Genomic DNA, 17,694 nt, shown 5'->3' with positions numbered 1-17,694 from the left:
CTCACCACCCTTGGAGGACTCCCACCTGAGTGGTATGTATTTAGAACCACTGTCCTCAACAATGATCGAATTATAGGGTTTGAAGAATTGATGTCGAGATGCATTCAAGAGGAAACAAGAATGGTGGAGCAAGAAATGCCTTCTAATAGAAGCAACCCCACTGCATTCTCCACTCATGCGAAAAGGAGAAATAATGCAGGGTCTAAAGGTCATTTCCATGGAAAGCCTGGATCTAAGGGAGGAAGGAAGGGCAGGTGCTTTGTTTCTAATAAGTTTGGCCACTATGCAAGGGAGTGTCCAAACAGAAGGAGGACATCGCATGATGATGATCACAATCATTCCAAAGGCAACTTCAACAACAACGATCAAAGGAATGGCAAGTCCAATGGCAAAGGAAAAAGGAATGCGAAACATCAATTAAATGGTCGACCCTTCAAGAAATCAAGGAACTCCAGGTATGAAGAATCAAATGTTGTTAACAATAAGCAAAAAGTGTACTATCTTATATCGGCCCTCTCCATTGCCTTTCCTCCAGACACTTTGGGAAATTGGCTAATTGATAGTGGTCGCTCAAAGCACTTCACCGGATACAAGGAAGCCCTCTCTAATCTGATAGGAAAGGAGACAAACTTGGAGATCATCCTTGGAGATGATGCCACCTATCCCGTGAAGGGAGTAGGGAATGTTATCCTTCAATTGAATCAAGGTAACATTATTCATTTGCAATAAGTACTATATGTATCTGATCTCAAGAAGAACCTAGTGTCCATTTCAGCCATGGAGGACAAAGGATTCAAGGTGGCATTCATCGATGGAAAGATATGTTTTTGGAAAAGAAATTTTAAAGATGTTTTTACTCTTGGGTTTAGGGTTGACACTTTGTATCAAGTTGGACGAAGTCCATTGGGAGCCATGTCTTGTGACACATCTCTACAATCTAAACTATGGCACTGGAGGTTTGGCCATCTTCATTATAAGGCCCTACCCGATGTGAGGCAGATGGTGACAGGTATGCCCGAGTTCAAAGTAGAGCATGAAGTTGTATGTTCGGGATGTGCTGAAGTAAAACTTACAAGGGGACTATTCCCCTCAAGTAATAACAAGACCACAAATATATTGCAATTTATCCACTCCAACATATTTGGTATGATGCCTGTAAACTCTTTGGGAGAATACTTATATTATCTCACCTTTACAGATGATTATTCTCGCAATACCTGGATCTATTTCTTGAAGAAGAAGGATGAAGTTTTCACCTAGTTCTGACACTTCAAAGCCTTGACCGAAAACCAATCTGAGAAGAAAATCAAGATATTGAGGACTGATAATGGGACCGAGTACAAATCCAATGAATTCCAAGATTATTGCAGAGAAGCTGGCATTAAGAGGGAGACTACAATTCCATACACTCCTGAGCATAATGGTGTGGCAGAAAGGAAGAATCACTCTATTGTAGAAGCAATTCGTGCCATGCTTCATGATCAAGGCCTTCCGTAGTTCCTATGGGCTAAAGCTGCAAACACTGTTGGTTCTGTTCAAAACCGATACCCTCATCAAGCATTGGACTCCAAGACTCCCGAAGAAATGTTCAATGGTAAGAAACCTGATGTCTCTCATTTTATAATTTTTGGAAGTCCCGTATATTTTCATGTGCCGAAAGAGAAAAGAAGCAAATTGGGTGCCATCAGGGAAGAAAGGAATCTTTGTGGACTATAGTAAAAATTCTAAGGGATATAGAATTTGTGTGGCTGGTCAAAAGAGAGTTGAGATAAGTCATGTTGTCACCTTCGACGAAAATATGGCCCTCAGGAAGATCAACAACCTTCCTATCGTAAGGAAGGACAAAGAAGCTGACACCAGAAATCAGGGTGCAAAAGAAGATGAAACGATGCCTGATGTTGATGAACCTATGGATCTGATTGATCCTCCTCCTCATGATCCCTGCTCCTCCAAAAGGAGACCCTCATGGTTTAGGGATACTCTTGAATATGCCGAAAGGCGCATTACACCAAGGGGGACTTTCTGTGAAAGCAAGAAGCCGAATAGGTATCAAGGATATTTGACCGCCATGAGAACTATCATTCAAAATGAGCCTTCATCATTCAAAGAAGTCGTGAAGCATCAAGTATGGAAGGATGCTATGAATGAAGGATACGAGTCAATTATGAAGAATGATGACTGGGATGTGGTCCCTAGACCCCAGGAAAAATCGGTTGTCACCTCTAAGTGGCTCTACAAAATCAAGCATGGAGCTAATGGAAGTGCAAGCCCTCTCATTCACAAATGTAAGAGGGCGTTGGCTTCTGAATTTGAGATGAAGGACCTAGGACCGATGCACTATTTCCTAGGGTTGGAGGTCTAGCAAAAGGGAGGTGAAATTTTGCTCTCTCAAGGAAAATATGTTGTGAAGATAGTGGAAAGATTTGGGATGGTGGACTGCAAGCCTGTGACTACTTCGAAGGAACTTAACTTTAAGAAGTTATGTGGTAGTGTTGCTGGACCTAAATTGGGAAATGCTTCTGAGTATCGTCAACTCATAACATCATTGATGTTCTTGGTGAACTCCCATCCATACATATGTTTTGCAGTTAACACATTGAGCCGATATATGGTTGAGCCTCATCATATACATTGGATTGGTGCCAAGAATCTTCTGAGGTATCTTCGACACACAATCACTCATGGATTGAGATACACTGCCAGAGATGTGAGGCTGCATGGTTATTCTGATGCTAATTGGGTTGACAGTGTGGTGGATCGCAAGAGCACTTCTATATATTGTTTTTCTTTGGGTTCTGCTTCGATATCCTGGATGAGCAGGAAGTAGAAATCATTTGCCTTGAGCACCGTCAAGGCCAAATACATGGCTGCTAGTATGACCTCCTGTGAAGTTGTCTGGTTGAGGAAGCTCTTTAGTGCGCTATTTGGACATGTGTTGGATGCCACCATGATCCTCTGCGATAGCCAAAGTGTGATTCGATTATCAGAGAATCTAGTGTTTCATGATTGCTCCAAGCATATAGATATCAGGTACCACTTTATTTGGGATATGGTACAACGAGGAGCATTAAGTGTTGGAATTTCTAAGTCTATCCATTAGAATTTTATCTGTATTATTATGGTTTATTTCTCCTACTTGTTAATTACAAACAAGTTATTTAAACATATAAATATCGAAACACAATACAGTCTCAACCATCTAATATCAACAGTTGAAATAAATAGCAAACACACAAGTGACACCGTTATTTTTGGACAAATCGTCCTCGGAAAAACCCAATGCGGGAAAACTGGTGCAGTAATTCTGAGGGTTTATTTTATTGTGCAGTCTATCCTTGAGTACAACCGGGTGCCAAACTGGCTCACTCGACAGAGAAAAATAACCGGCAGTAATACCTCTCTATTCGGAAGCAGATATTCAGAAATCTTCCCCACGAAACCCTCTCCAACACGACTAAAGCACACGTCAGCCCTCTTGGCCTCTGTGTCAGCCTCAAAGCCCTCTGCGTCAACCCTCTAAGGCACTGCGTAGCCTCTATAGCCTTCTGCATCACTCATGCTGCCCTCTGCATGGATGACGCAGGCACTCTGGCCTCTACATTGTCCCAGCTAGCCTCTGCGTGGCCTGCTCTGGCTTCTGCGTCTGCCTCTCTGCCTCTGTGCTGGTCTCTTGGCACTTTCTTTGCTTCTCTGTCTAGTACTCATTGTCCCTTGCTGCAAACTGATCACTGATTCAACTTTACTTAGCAAACCCCACTCTAGTAAATCGAATGACTAATCACTCTAGTGTGTTCTCCAATTGACCCTCAAGCCTCCTCTTATACTTTTCCTGTTGGTCCTTCAATGACTGGGATTACTTCTCTAATCAATGACTAAGATTATATTTGGCTTGATCCTTATCTTTTGGAACCTTCTAACCCAGTTTTATATTAATACCCATTAATATTTTATTTTTCCTAAGTTTAGACTTAAGAACTCCATTAAAAATATTAATTATTTTAATATCTCCTAAACCGGGTAGAATCTGCCCAAACCATTCTGAGTCTTGGAGATCTCATGTGCTTTAGCCTCTCCACCAATTTTCATGGCTAGAGAAAATTTGATGCTACCCTAAATCAACAGTCCCTCTTAGCGAGGATTGTGCTCTAGTAATACTTCACACTAAGCATCACTATGATTATATGGCACCGGTACCTATGCTGATGCTAGGCCTACCTGCCCAACATCCTCTGCACTACTACATCCTGTATTGCTGCCCACGGCTCTGCCACTGCCACTACTACATTTGTACGACAACTCCCTCTGCATCCATGTTGTTGCTGGTCCTTTCTCCCAACACTGCATCCACCCTGCAACCCCCTCTCATCATGCTGCATCGTGCTATTGCAATGCAACTCAGTTATTGAGAAGTAAGTAACTGATCCACCCAACTACTGACATCCCTGTTAGGCTGGAAACACTCCCGATGCTGAAGCTCCCTCTACCGCTATCAAGTGCTCCCTCTACTACCTCTGTATTGCTGCAACAACTCCCTGCCTCTTGCACCACTGCAAATCTCTGTGCCATCCTACACTGTTGCAACTTGCTAGTTTTGCGCTGCCTGGGACTACTGCACTCTAGCACTCTCTACCTCTTCATCTGCATCTATTTCTACCGACATCCGCCAGTCCTGCTACTTCTCACTTCAGGGCTCCCGTAGCAAGGATCTGATCCAAGAGTTTGGGTACCTCAAGGATTTTGCCCCTCATCGCCTGTAGTCTTCTTGACTATAGCTCGATGTCTCCCCACCTCTTCTCTAGAGGTACATGAGCACTCATGGCACAATTTTCATCCTCCTCTACCTCCTTTTCCACCTTTGCTGGCGCTGCCTTGGAGTCAAACGCCTCTCCCTTGTTCTTCTTCCTGGGACACTGGCTTGCATCATGACCCAGTTCCCCACAGTTGAAGCATTTGACCTTGGAGAGGTCATTTTTCTTCCTCTTCTCCTGCTTTCCCGCATATGCCAGAGCTGCATCCTCTTCCTCTTCCTTCATGATCCAGACTCCTTTACGGCTACTTCCCATCTTGCTCAGCCATCTGATATCTTCTTGGCAAAGAGCCGCCCACAATTCTTCCCAATCTGGAAGATTCACTCTGCCTAGAATGCTTTGGACGAATGTCTCGTAATCCTCAGAGACTACATTTAGAGCGGTCCTTACCATCAACTTCTGATCCAACGTGGCCCTTATGGAAGTCAATTGGTCTCGGATATCCTTCAACCTCTCGAGGAAGTGATCTATTTGCTCCCCCTTCTGCATATGGTATGACGGCAGCTGATTCTAAAGTAACATCTTCCTCTGCATGGAAGTATGCTGGTACAAATTCTTCAAGGCGTCCCACATTTCCTTTGTCATCTCCTTCTCGGTAATATGGTTGAGCACATGATCCTTGACACCATCAAGGATGATGCATTGCGCCTTGGCTATTGCCTCCTCGTACTTCTCATCATCAGCCGGGTCAACTGGGATAGCCACCGTTCTTAAGGCAAAGGCCCTGATGCGATGTCTATCTAGAATGGACATGATCCTGGCTTTTCAGACCACAAAGTTGGACACTCCGTTGAGCCTGTCCTGAACTCTCAGTCCATTCATGGCCATCTCTCTGCTCCTATCGACTCCTCTGAGTCTCTACTTCCCTCTGGAAGTTCTCTCTTCGACTCCCTCTGAGTCACTACTTCCCCTCTGGAAGTTCTCTGCTAGACTCCCTCTGATTCTCGATTTCCCTCCTAGAAATCCACCTGCCAACCGTCGAGTCGCACCTCTCCGATCTCCTATGCACCTACAACACTGATCCAGATTCCTTGGCTTGAATTCCACTTTGCTAGCCACTCCCTCTACCTTAGTTTTGCCCCGTTAGATACTGTTTTTCCCACAGTACCCCACCAGCTTCACTCCCCGGAAATTTCCCACAGCTTCCTATGCCCCAATAATTGAAGGACTAAGCCTCTAAGCTTTGCGCAATCCCAACGCTGGCTAAAATGCTCCCTCAGCCAATTGCATCAACCCTCTTGGTCTCTGCATAGCTCTCTGTGAGCCTTTTTCTGCCTTCCTCAGCCTCTGCATTGGCCTCTCTCTGGCCTGGACTGAAGACACAATTCCTCTGCGTCAACCCTTCTTTCGTTGCTTTATGCAAGGAATAACTTCTGTCACTCGAGACACCTATTTCTGCTGCAAATGCTCTACTTTAATTGATGCCTTCAACTCTCCTGTGATCTACAACCTCGCTCTGATACCATGTTGGAATTTCTAAGTCTATCTATTAGAAATTTTATCTGTATTCTTCTGGTTTATTTCTCCTACTTGTTAATTACAAACAAGTTATTTAAACGTATAAACATTGAAATAAACACAATACAGTATCAACCATCTACAGATCAACAATTGAAAGAAATAGCTAATACAAAAGTGACACCGTTAGGTTTGGACAACTTGTCCGCGGAAAAACCCAATGCGGGAAAACCGGTGCAACAATTATGAGGGTTTATTTTATTATGCAGTCTATCCTTGAGTACAACTCGGTGCCAAATTGGCTCACCCGACTAAAAAAAATAATCGGCAGTAAGACCTCTCTATTTAGAAGCAGACATTCAGAAAATTTGCCCCACGAAACCCTCTCCAGCACAACTGAAGCATTGTGTCATCCCTCTTGGCCTTTGCGTCAGCCTCAAGTCCCTCTGCATCAACCCTCTAAGGCACTGCATAGCCTCTACGGCCTTCTGCATCACTCCTGCTTCCCTCTGCGTGGATGACGCAGGCCCTCTGGTCTATGCGCTGTCCCAGTGAGCTTCTGCGTGGCCTGCTCTGACTTTTGCGTCTGCCTCTCTACCTCTACACTGGTCTCTTGGCACTATCTCTGTGTCTCTATCCAGTACTCACTGCCCCTCGTTGCAAACTGATCACCGATTCGACTTTACTCAGCAAACCCTGCTCTAGTAAATCGAATGATTGATCACTCTGGTGTGTTCTCCAACTAACCCTCAAGCCTCCTCTTATATTTTTCCTGTTGGTCCTTCAATGACCGAGATTACATCTCTATTCAATGGCTAAGATTAGATTTGGCTTGATCCTTATCTTTTGGAACCTTCTAACCCAGTTTTATACTAATACCCATTAATAGTTTATTTTTCCTAAGTTTAGACTTAGGAACTCCATTAAAAATATTAATTATTTTAATATCTCCTAAACCGGGTAGAATCTGCTCAAACCATTTCTGGATCTTGGAGATCTCATGTGCTTTAGCCTCTCCACCAATTTTCATAGCTAGAGCACATCCGATGCTACCCCAAATCAACAAAAAGGCTCCATCACATTAGGACTGATTAGCGGTCGCCGATATTCTAAGAAAGTCCCTGGGGAAGGTCAATTTATTGGCCTTTTGAGAACGAATTGGAGTCGTGGAGAGACCCTCTTATGAGGGTCCTATATGAGATGGACACTAAGCTCTGGGAGCTTCGTGGGGCTTGGGATACTTCTTAGAGTGATGAGCAACCATAGGGTGAGTGGTTCAACCTTCCCCTAGTGGTTTTCTATGTACAGGGTGAGTGGTTCAGCCTTCCCCTGCGATACCCCTTGGCAACATGTAGGCAGGATGAGTGGTTCATCCTTCTCCTACTGAGACATCCTACCCATGCAGGCTGGGACTCATGGGAAGTACCTCTCATCTGGCCAATGAGTAGGGAAATGAGGATAGGGACCATAGTACTACGGATGGACACATCATATACTACCATACTCCCTATGCTAAGATGACAGATATTTATCTGGGATCAATTGGAACTGACTTCAGGTTAGTAAGAGTGGTATGAGACACTCTCTTTTTATTGGAACTGACTTCAGGTCAGTAAGAGTGGTATGACACACTCTCCTTTGATTGGGACTGACTTCGGGTTAGTAGAGAATGGTATGATACATTCTCGATCACTTCTTCTTCTTCGTAGTTTAGTAGAGCAGAGTAGTGCATTGATGATAGAGATAGTACAAATTGGCAGATGGAGTTCTCCTTAGATGAGAGGGAGTGTTAAAATTGGCAACTAGGGCCAAACTCCACATGGGTCATCTTATTTATGACAACTGATATTTTTCTTGGATTCCTCTCTCGAAGATTTGTAGGATTGATCTAAAGATCATCCGATTCTGACATGTACAAATGAAGTTATGAATTTATTTTGATTATGATGAAATTGTCAAGGTCGGCCAGCGAACTTTGTAGGCTCAGAAGCCCAACAATCACGTCTATTCATCCTCAGCGTTGCATATAAATAGAAGGTGACTTAGCCTCATTTGGACACACTCATCTTCACACTTCTCTTTCTCTCTCCTCATTGAATGGGTACAGATTTCTAGGCCTCTCCCTCTCCACACGTCCGAAATTTTAGGAGAGCGAAATTTCAGAAGGCTGAAATTTCAGGAGGTTGGAATTTTAGGAGACCGAATTTCTGGACAGTTTGACCAAGCGTTGATGTCTTTTGACTGCGTTTTTGTGAGGGCTATCTCTATTTGGGCCGGCTGCATTTTTGGGCACAGAAATCGAGGCTAAACGTTGACTGTTGACCATCGTTGACTGCAGCCAGGGCTGACCAAAGGTGGGCTGTTTTACTAGACTTTGATTGGGCTGAGTTTGACTGTTTTGAGGGGCGTTTTATCTTGCTATTTGGAGGCCAAAGTTGACTGAAGTTAACCAATTCGCTGAGGGTCAATTCTAACTTGTTGACCAACATTGACTTTTCTGGTTACGGCTCTTTTGCTGCTGTTATAAATTATCATATTTGTAAATTTTACTCTCTCTCTGCTAAACTGTTGAAGACTAAAGGAAGATTTGATCAAAGGTTTCCCCACATTGGGGTCTGTCCCTAGCTGGTGTCACATCTTGTGTCCTCTTGTCTTGGCGTGTCTTCTACTGTTTATGTTTATGTTCTATCTGCATTTTACTATCATGTTGATGTGATTGCTAACCTGAATATTGATATTAGGCTAATAAAGAAATTGAAATAAAATTGCTCTAAAGCATAGAACATATCATTGTTGCCTAAAATTAACAAATACTTAACAACAATTCAAAGACAATCTTAAAACAAGACAAGTGCTTAAGGATACAATTGATAATAAGAAATGAATCCACAAGATACTTCAACCAATGATATAAGTGAAAGAACATAGAGCACCTATCCACAGGATGCCAACAACAATTATTCAAGATGTTCTTATGCTAATATCACAATGCAACAATTATTCAAGATGTTCTTATGCCAATATCACAATGCCAATTAGATGTTAAGTTCTCAAAAATAATATTTAGGAAAGTTATGATTAAAGTGTTTTTAGTGAGTGAGCTTATTAGATGTGAATATTGAACTTTAAAGCATATAAACTCACAAGGAAAACACAATGTTAGCCACCTCCACAATATCAACGCTAGGAATAAGAAACATTAGAATGTACTAACATGAAAGCACTCGTGAAATTTATGTTTCAATGACCTCTAATAAGCAACAAGTGACTGATATGACAACAATAAGAGACTTATAACAGCAGCAAGGAAATCACTTTAAACCCAAGAGATGACAAGCCTAAAGCAACTAGACTTGATCACTAAAATACCCAACAACTTGCCAAAGTAAAACAATGAATTTTAGCTCACTTGAAATACAATTTTCATAATTAGATCAGATCTGATAGAAATATATCTTGTTATAGCAGTAAATAAATCAAAAACTCTGTGAGTTAGTGATGCTACAACAAGTGCCACTTCAAGCCCAAAACTTGGAAGAAAAATTCTCAGCTGAAAAATTTAGTTTTTGAGCCTTTTTAGGTGCGTGATTCAGAAAATTGCAGCTCTGATTCAGTGATTTATGCACAAAATTCCAGCAATAAAAAATTCAGATCTAGGCTAGATGATGAATGCCCAAGTGGCCAAATTTAAGGAAAATTCAAATTTTGCAATTTTAGAGTATTTTGACCAACTTAATGTAATTTTAGGGTTTAGGTCTTATTGTTATGAATCAGAATTTACAGAAGTAATAAAACGGTGGAAAATTAGGGTTGAGAGAGCAAATCCTAGGCCCAAGGCCTTGAAAATCCCTTGATCCAAATTTGCTGAAACTTTAGGATGAGTTTACTGCCTGAAAATCAATTTTTTTGAGGCCAAAAACCTGCAAAACTACCATGTATTCAATCCAGAAAATTCAAATATGGATTTAAGGCAAACTAGGGCCAAAGAGGGTCAACGCTAAGCCCAGTAGGGTTAGCGTTGAGGGTTAGAGGCTAGAGGAAGGTAGATCAAGGGTCAAAAATGCAGTATGGAAAATGTCTGCAAAAAATCAGGATTAAATCCCAAAATGGCGATTTTTTCAACAAAACAATTTAATTGGTCGATTTTTTGCAGACTTTTCAGTCTCGAAAAAATCGCAATTAAATCGTTTTATGCCTGATTTTATCATGAGTGAACCCAAAAAGTCGGTCGTCCTCCCAAGCCGTGGATAAAGAGGCTGAAAAGGCCGAAAATAATATCATTTGTTGTTGTTTTTTCTCCCATTCGATGCTGTGGAGATTCATAGTTGTTTGCCATTGCCCTAGAGGAGACGATTTCCTAGTTTTGTGGTGGGGATTTGGAGATTTGTCCACTGCTCAATGTGAGAGATTCAAAGTGCCGAATTTCTACTGCCAAGTATGTATTTTAATTTATCTCTTAGTTTTTTTTACACAAATGACTTCTTAAATCTTTCTATAATTCTCTATAATTCTATTAGTTTGTTTATATCTTATTTTTGCCTAGAATTTTGAAAGGGAAACATTGTTTAGAATCTAAATTGAAGCAAAACCTCAACTTTCAAGAATAAAATGACAATAATTCAAACCCTTGTTTCCTGAATTTGAGTGTTTTCAAGTGACTGAAAAGAGGCATTTAAAATCTAAAATCAACTATTGCATTTGTGTTTGCTTCTTATGTGATGGGAAATTTTTAATTTGTTTCAATTTTTTTTTGTGCCCAAGTTAAAATTCAAGTTCAAAGTTTAAAACAAAATGCCAAGGCTTTTGGATGCTATGTGGGAATATGGTGAACCTGATACTATACCCGAATCTGGAGGGATCAATAAAATGTATTTGACTTGCAAGTTGTGTGGCAAGCATATGTCAAGAGGTATCAACAGAGTAAAATTCCATTTGGGGCAAATTCCAGGGCAAAATGTTGACCTTTGCCCAAATATATCTCCAGAAATCATCTGACGGGCCATTCAATCATTGATGGATAAAGAGGAGGGAAAAGACACCAGGGTAGCACTAAAATTCCAACTTGTAGGGGCCTCAAGTGTGGGGGGAATTGAGAGTGTCAGTGCTTCTTCAACATCACCTTCCTCACCCATATATCCAAACCCCTCATCTATATCATCTTTTTTTGTTTCTAGAACCACACCTAGTGCACAACCTAGCATCAAATCAACACTTAAAAAAAAGGAAAACGCAGAAGCTGACAGGTTGGTCAGTAAGTGTCTCTTATGGAGTGATGTTCCTTTCAACATTGCCAAGACAAACCCATTCTACCAACCTATGTTTGATGATGTTGCTATCATTGGCCTAGGGTACAAAGCCCCCACCTTTGCAGAATTGAGAGGGCCTCTTCTTCAAGATGAAAAGACTGATTGCACTTCTAGATTGGAGGAGTTTAGGGCATCATGGGAACAAATTGGATGCACAATCATGTCAGATGGTTGGACTAACCAGAAGGGTAGGACCCTTCTTAACTTCTTGGTTAGTTGTCCCAAGGGGACAATGTTGATGAAATCTGTTGATGCATCTGCACACATTAAAGATGCACGTACATTATGTGAGTTGTTGGACATCTTCATTCAGGAAGTAGGCCCAAGCAATGTTGTCCAAGTCATAATGGACAATGCTGCAAATTATGTTGCAGCTGGTAAGTTGCTTATGGAGAGGTATCCTAACTTGTTTTGGACACCTAGTGTTTTTCATTGCATTGACTTGATGTTGGAGGATATAGGTAAGATTCTTACTGTGAGGGATATTGTTGAATCATCCAGGAGCATAGCAAAGTTTATATATAATCATGCATCTGTGCATAGTTTGATGAGAAAATTCACCAAAACTAAAGAGTTGGTGTGTCCTGCCATTACACGATTTGCCAGTACTTTCATATCTCTTCAATCTCTGTTGAATTCTATGTGGGATGTGAAGAGCATGTTTCTTTCACTGGATTGACGTGCTTTATCTATTAACCCCAAACCAGAGGGAAAGGGCATATGCAAACTAGTTTCATATGATCAAAGATTTTGGGCAAGAGTAGAGGAGGTGTGTGCCATTTCAGAACCTTTGGTAAGGGTTTTTCGGTTGGTTGATGGAGACAAGCCCGCAATGGACTACTACTTGTATGAGGCCGTGGATAGGGCCAAAGAAGCTGTTTTTCCTTATTATTATGATAAAGGAGACGAGGGGTTAGAGAAACAACGGGTCATATGGAGAGTGCTTGATGAGTGGTGGAACAATACCCTCCATCGCCCCATTCATGTTGCAGGTATCTACCTCAACCCCGCATTTGCTTATGCCTGTGGTTTCAAATTTGAGGCCGAGGTGATGGATGAATTCTTCACTTGTGTCAAGAGGATGGTGTCATCTAAGCAAGAACGTGAAGATATTTCTAAAGAAATGGCGGTATATAAGATGGGAGGTGGCACATTTGGTTTAACCATGGCTATTAATAATAGGACGACCAAAATACCAGGTAAGCTTAAGTTTGTTTCAAACTTTCAAGTTTAGAATTTCATTTTTTTTTATGTTTCTCATTTTTCTTTTAACTTGTAGATGCTTGGTGGACAAGTTATGGTGGCAGAGTACCCCATCTCCAAAAGCTTGTCGTTTGAGTGCTCAGCCAAACATGCAGTTCGTCTGGGTGTGAGCACAACTGGAGTGTATTTGAAAAAATACACAACAAAAAGCACAATAGGTAAAAAGATTTCAAATTAAATTTTCTGAATTCATTTGATTATTTTTAATATTTAAATTTTCTAAGTACTAATTTACAATCTATGACCCTAATACAGACTGGAGTCCCAACGCCTCAATGACATGGTTTACGTCTACTACAATCTTCGATCATGGGTGAGACAACTTCAGACACATCCTGATGTGGAAGCCATCTCATTGGACAATATTCATACCACTGCTGCATGGAGGGTCGAGACTGAGAGGCTGACCATGGATTCTATCTCGGATTGGTTAAGTGTGGATCTAGAGGAGGTAGCAGTTGCAGGGGAGGGAGAGCCAGAGGTAGCAGAGGAGGAGGAGCAACATCAGGGTTAGGAGGCAGAGCTGGATGAGGATGATGAGGAGGAGGTGACACCATCTAGGATGGGCAGCAATAGCATAGCACAGAGGCCACCTCTTGTATCGGCTTCTAGAGGACGACTGATTCCATTTGTATTTCCAGGGGCTGCTGGGCCTTCTTCCTCTAGAGGAAAAGGCAAAGCCATTCCCTATTCCTGTAAAAGGGGAAAAAGATCTCAATGACTGATTACTTTATGACTTTTAGATGACTCATGATATACATTTATTATATTTTTTATTGATATTTTGACTCTTGAGAGTTGAGACTCAGACAAGATTCAAGATTCAAAAATTGATTCACTATTTTGATATGTGATGTAGCACTAGACTTCATATACATATTATATATTAGCTTTCTTTACATGTTTATGTGGAAATTCATTTATTTGATGTTGTGGATACTCTAGATGTTAAAAAAAATAAATGATTTTTTGTGTTTTTTTAATTTTGCTGACTTTTTCAAAAAACTCTCGACTTTATCAGTTTTTCAAATTTTGGACCCTTGCCGATTTAATCCCGACTTAGACTTTTTCCACATTGCAAAAATGCCCAAAGTGGGAAGAGCAAAGGGAAAGGAGGCATGAGAAGCCCTAAAAGGTTGGATGTTGGAGGAAGGAGGCTCAAAAGGAGACAACGACTAGGGTTTTAGGGATGAAAATCACGTGGCTAACCCAAGAAGCAACCATCCAGGGTCTCTGAAGGAGGCCGAGGCCTTCTTAGGCCACGGATGGGGCAAATTTGGCCTTAAACCCTCAACACAAGGGATAGGAGGGGAGGCAGAGGCCTCTAAGGATTATGACCTGCCCTAAAAGGGTCTAAAATGTTGAGGCATGAGGAAAGAAAGTTGACGCAGGGCAAGAGGAGGAGGGAATTGGCCTTGAAGAGGTCGGATCTAGGCCCGGGAGGCCCTAAAAACAAAAACCTTGTTTCAAAAAAAAATAAAAATCTCTTCCAGATCTGAATTTTGTTGCAAAGTTTCCAATTGTTGGCCCTGCAAAAGTTCTAGAGACTAGAACTTACCCTCAAGGGCCTAGATCTAGCTCTATTTCATCTTCTTCTCTTGATTTCACCTGCACAAATAGATTCACAAACATCCAAAACCCCAAATATATACAAAATCTCAAAACCCCAATTAGCAAAAATAATTTTTCAAATATACAAGAATTTTAAAATAAATTTATTAATTAATTATATATATATATATATATATATATATTTTTTTTTTTATGGATATTTTCCTTTTGATGAATGACTAAAATACTTTAGAAACCCAATGCACAATATAGCCTTAGCGAAGTTCAAATCAACCACATAAATATTTGGGATCCAAACAAAGTTGGTTCATGCCCATAGTTTGTGAATTTGGAGACCAAGGACTGGGGTACCTGCAAACATTATGTATATATCTCAAGAAAATAAGTTAATTGTATGGTGAATCAAATCTTCTAAGATTAGCCCAAAACTATCAATAAAATGACTTTATCTCTATCTACTGAAAAACAAATATTATCATTTACCATCACAACATAGGAAAGCTTGTAGGCAGCACATACCACAAATCAACGAACACTAAACACCTTGAACTGCACCCCAAAGTCTTTATCATGATAGAAATAAAAATTCCCAGCGGGACAATAGTGTTACATCAATGTCTCGACAACAATTTTTTAACCAGAGATTAGATGGCTAGAGACTCAAATGACTCTAATTTATAAATAAATCCTCCAAGTGGAAAAACAACAAGAAGTTTGCTTGATCCTTGTCAAAAAAATATCGGCGGTCGAAAAATACTTGATTATCTTTTAATCTTAGCTATTGAATTTTTATTTTTGAGGAATTTTCAAATTTATCATTTAATTCCATTTTTATTAGCTCAAAAATTTGACTTTGATTTAACTACCAAGGTCCAAGGGTCTATTTTTTCTTAAAATATGCAATATTCCTTTGGTGGAGGACCTCCAAAAATTAATTCTTTTAAGACCCACGAATTTTTGCACTTGAAGGATTTAATTTTCTTAAAACATTTTAATGTGACTCTAATTAATTAATTTTTTAGCTTGGGATTTGATCATTTTTGCTAGAAAATTTAATTAATTGACATTTGAGGGGATTAATTATTTTTTCCACTCTCTAATATTTTAGCCATGGTGTCGAAGTATGATGGACCATGCACTGAAATATTTTTTACATAAGATTTTTTTACAATTGAACCTTCAAAAGGGGAATACCCGTTCGACTTAGACCCTCTAATTATATACCCAATTCTGTGACACAATATGATCTAGTAGACCAAGTGATTTGTAATAAAATAAATTAGCCAACTAGCTTAAATTATTCCCAAATCACTTTTACATAATACTAGACTAGAATGTTAGGACTCACTTAAGGCTTCGACAAAAGATTCCACCTTAGCTTTGGGGTGCGGTTGGAGGGAAAAAATTTGTCAACCATCCATGTTTAGAAGCACAAATGAATCAGTGAAACAAAAAACCTCCTAGGACGAAACTCTTGCAAAATAATAGGCTTACCTAAGTTTTTACATACATTCACGGTCTTACTAGTATCATATACATTACATAACTTGCAAAATGGGTTTACAATGACACAAATACTGCTGATAGATGATCCGATCTTGTTGAAAACATTGGTACTCCCGCTTCCTCGGAACTTTGACAAAAACTGTTCAACATCTGGCTCCATATGGGGACACGTTGCTTCCAAGAAGTAACGTGAGAACCTCAGAATCTTGTATCCAAAAAAACAAAAGTCCATCAAATAGATATCCATTCAAAACTAAAATCATCATATATGCATAATAAATGTCATTGAAATAGAAAATATTACTCTAACAAACTGAAAAATAAAAGACATAATATAAATGCATGAAATAAAACTATCTAATGACATGAAATAAAAGTGAGTAGGCTTAGAGAGACTATACAAAAAGATGCCTTATGGCATCAGATGTCATCTTTGTAGTACAACTTCAAGATCTTCCCATTTGCTGGTGGGTCCACAAGAATGCCTTCCAAAGTGTTAAGGTAGAAAGAATTTGCTCCAACGACTCTTTTGATGATGTATGGTCCAAGCCATAGATCGTCGAACTTTCCATGGTTGTTGGGCTTCTCGTTCTTGCGATCCCATAATAATAACATATCATCAATCTGTAGAGACCTGTTTCGTGCAACCTTGTCGAATCCTTCTTTAGTTCTGGCCTGACTCTGACATATATTATCAAAAGTGTCTCTGCGGACCTCATTAAGTTCCATTATTTGATATATTCTTTTATGCACTCCATCTTTGTCCTTTGTAAAGTGTTGAAAGAGCTGATAAACAGGAAGTTTGAGATGAATAGGTAAGGTTACCTCCAAATCATAAACGAGCTCGAAAGGAATTTTCCCGGTAGCCCTCTTCTTTGTGATCCTGCCTGTCCATAATGCATATTTGATCTTAATATCCCAAGATCGTTTATTATCCCCCATTATCTTCTTAATAAAGCTGATCTAAGTCACATGACATGAGGACATGAGACATGGAGGACACGTAAATACAAGTATTCGACACGAGACACAGTGACTGCAAAAATAGGGCACGAGGGATACGTTATATATATATATATATATATATATATATATATATATATATATATATATATTGAAATATAGTATGAGTTTATTAATTTTCAACATCAATGATGTTCACTGCTCACAGTTCAATGTTCATTCTTGAATTTCATGTTATTAACTTATTAAACAAATTGAGAACCAAATCGAGGATCTCAATAGGGGCATTCTGCGTATTGCAGATATGACATCAAAGACTGATATTTTCTTTCTCAGTAGTTCTAGCTCTCTTTTTGACTAGTATATGAATCTGACTTACTCAAGTTGCACATCTTGGAAAATGTGGACAATTACAAGACAAACTTAACTAGGTAGAGCCCTATATATTTAAGTCAACTCTCTGTAGCCATTGAAATTTGCAATTAAAACAATACAATGGTTATATATGCATGCCTTCTTCATTGGCCAAACTTGGAGATATGCAGGGAGTCGAAAAATGTTTTGAAGAGTGGGAATTCGATGGCCTAAGTTATGATATCAGAGTGCCCAATGTACTAATTGATGCCTATATCACAAAAGGAATGATTGAAAAGGCAGGCCACTGAGTCTTTCTTGAACATGTTTTAGAAAAAGAAGGAAAACCAAATTTCAAAACATGGGAAATGTTTGTGGAAACATGGGAAATGTTTGTGGATGGATATTTTGAGAACAAGCAAATGAATCAAGCTATAGAGACCATGAAGAAAGCTATTTCAAAA

At 39.9% G+C, this 17,694-nt stretch overlaps 1 protein-coding gene across 1 annotated transcript; it reads right to left on the bottom strand.

The window, feature by feature from the left end:
• Window positions 1–16,333: 16,333 nt before the first annotated feature.
• On the bottom strand, window positions 16,334–16,855 carry LOC149142234 (uncharacterized). The gene has a single exon (XM_089451428.1). It carries the CDS (start codon window positions 16,853–16,855, stop codon window positions 16,334–16,336), a length of 522 nt encoding a protein of 173 aa, XP_089307554.1.
• Between the last annotated feature and the right edge of the window lie 839 nt (window positions 16,856–17,694).

Source organism: Pinus tabuliformis, chromosome X, assembly GCF_031772625.1.
Source record: "Pinus tabuliformis cultivar Carrire ecotype Pingquan chromosome X, CPIR1, whole genome shotgun sequence".
Classification (NCBI taxonomy): domain Eukaryota; kingdom Viridiplantae; phylum Streptophyta; class Pinopsida; order Pinales; family Pinaceae; genus Pinus; species Pinus tabuliformis.
The sequence above is the reverse complement of the archived record's forward strand: the minus strand, read 5'-3'. Positions and strand labels throughout refer to the sequence as shown.

Excerpts from the sequence above, each read along its gene's own strand:
- LOC149142234 (XM_089451428.1), bottom strand. The coding sequence starts at position 16,855 with ATGGGGGATAATAAACGATCTTGGGATATTAAGATCAAATATGCATTA.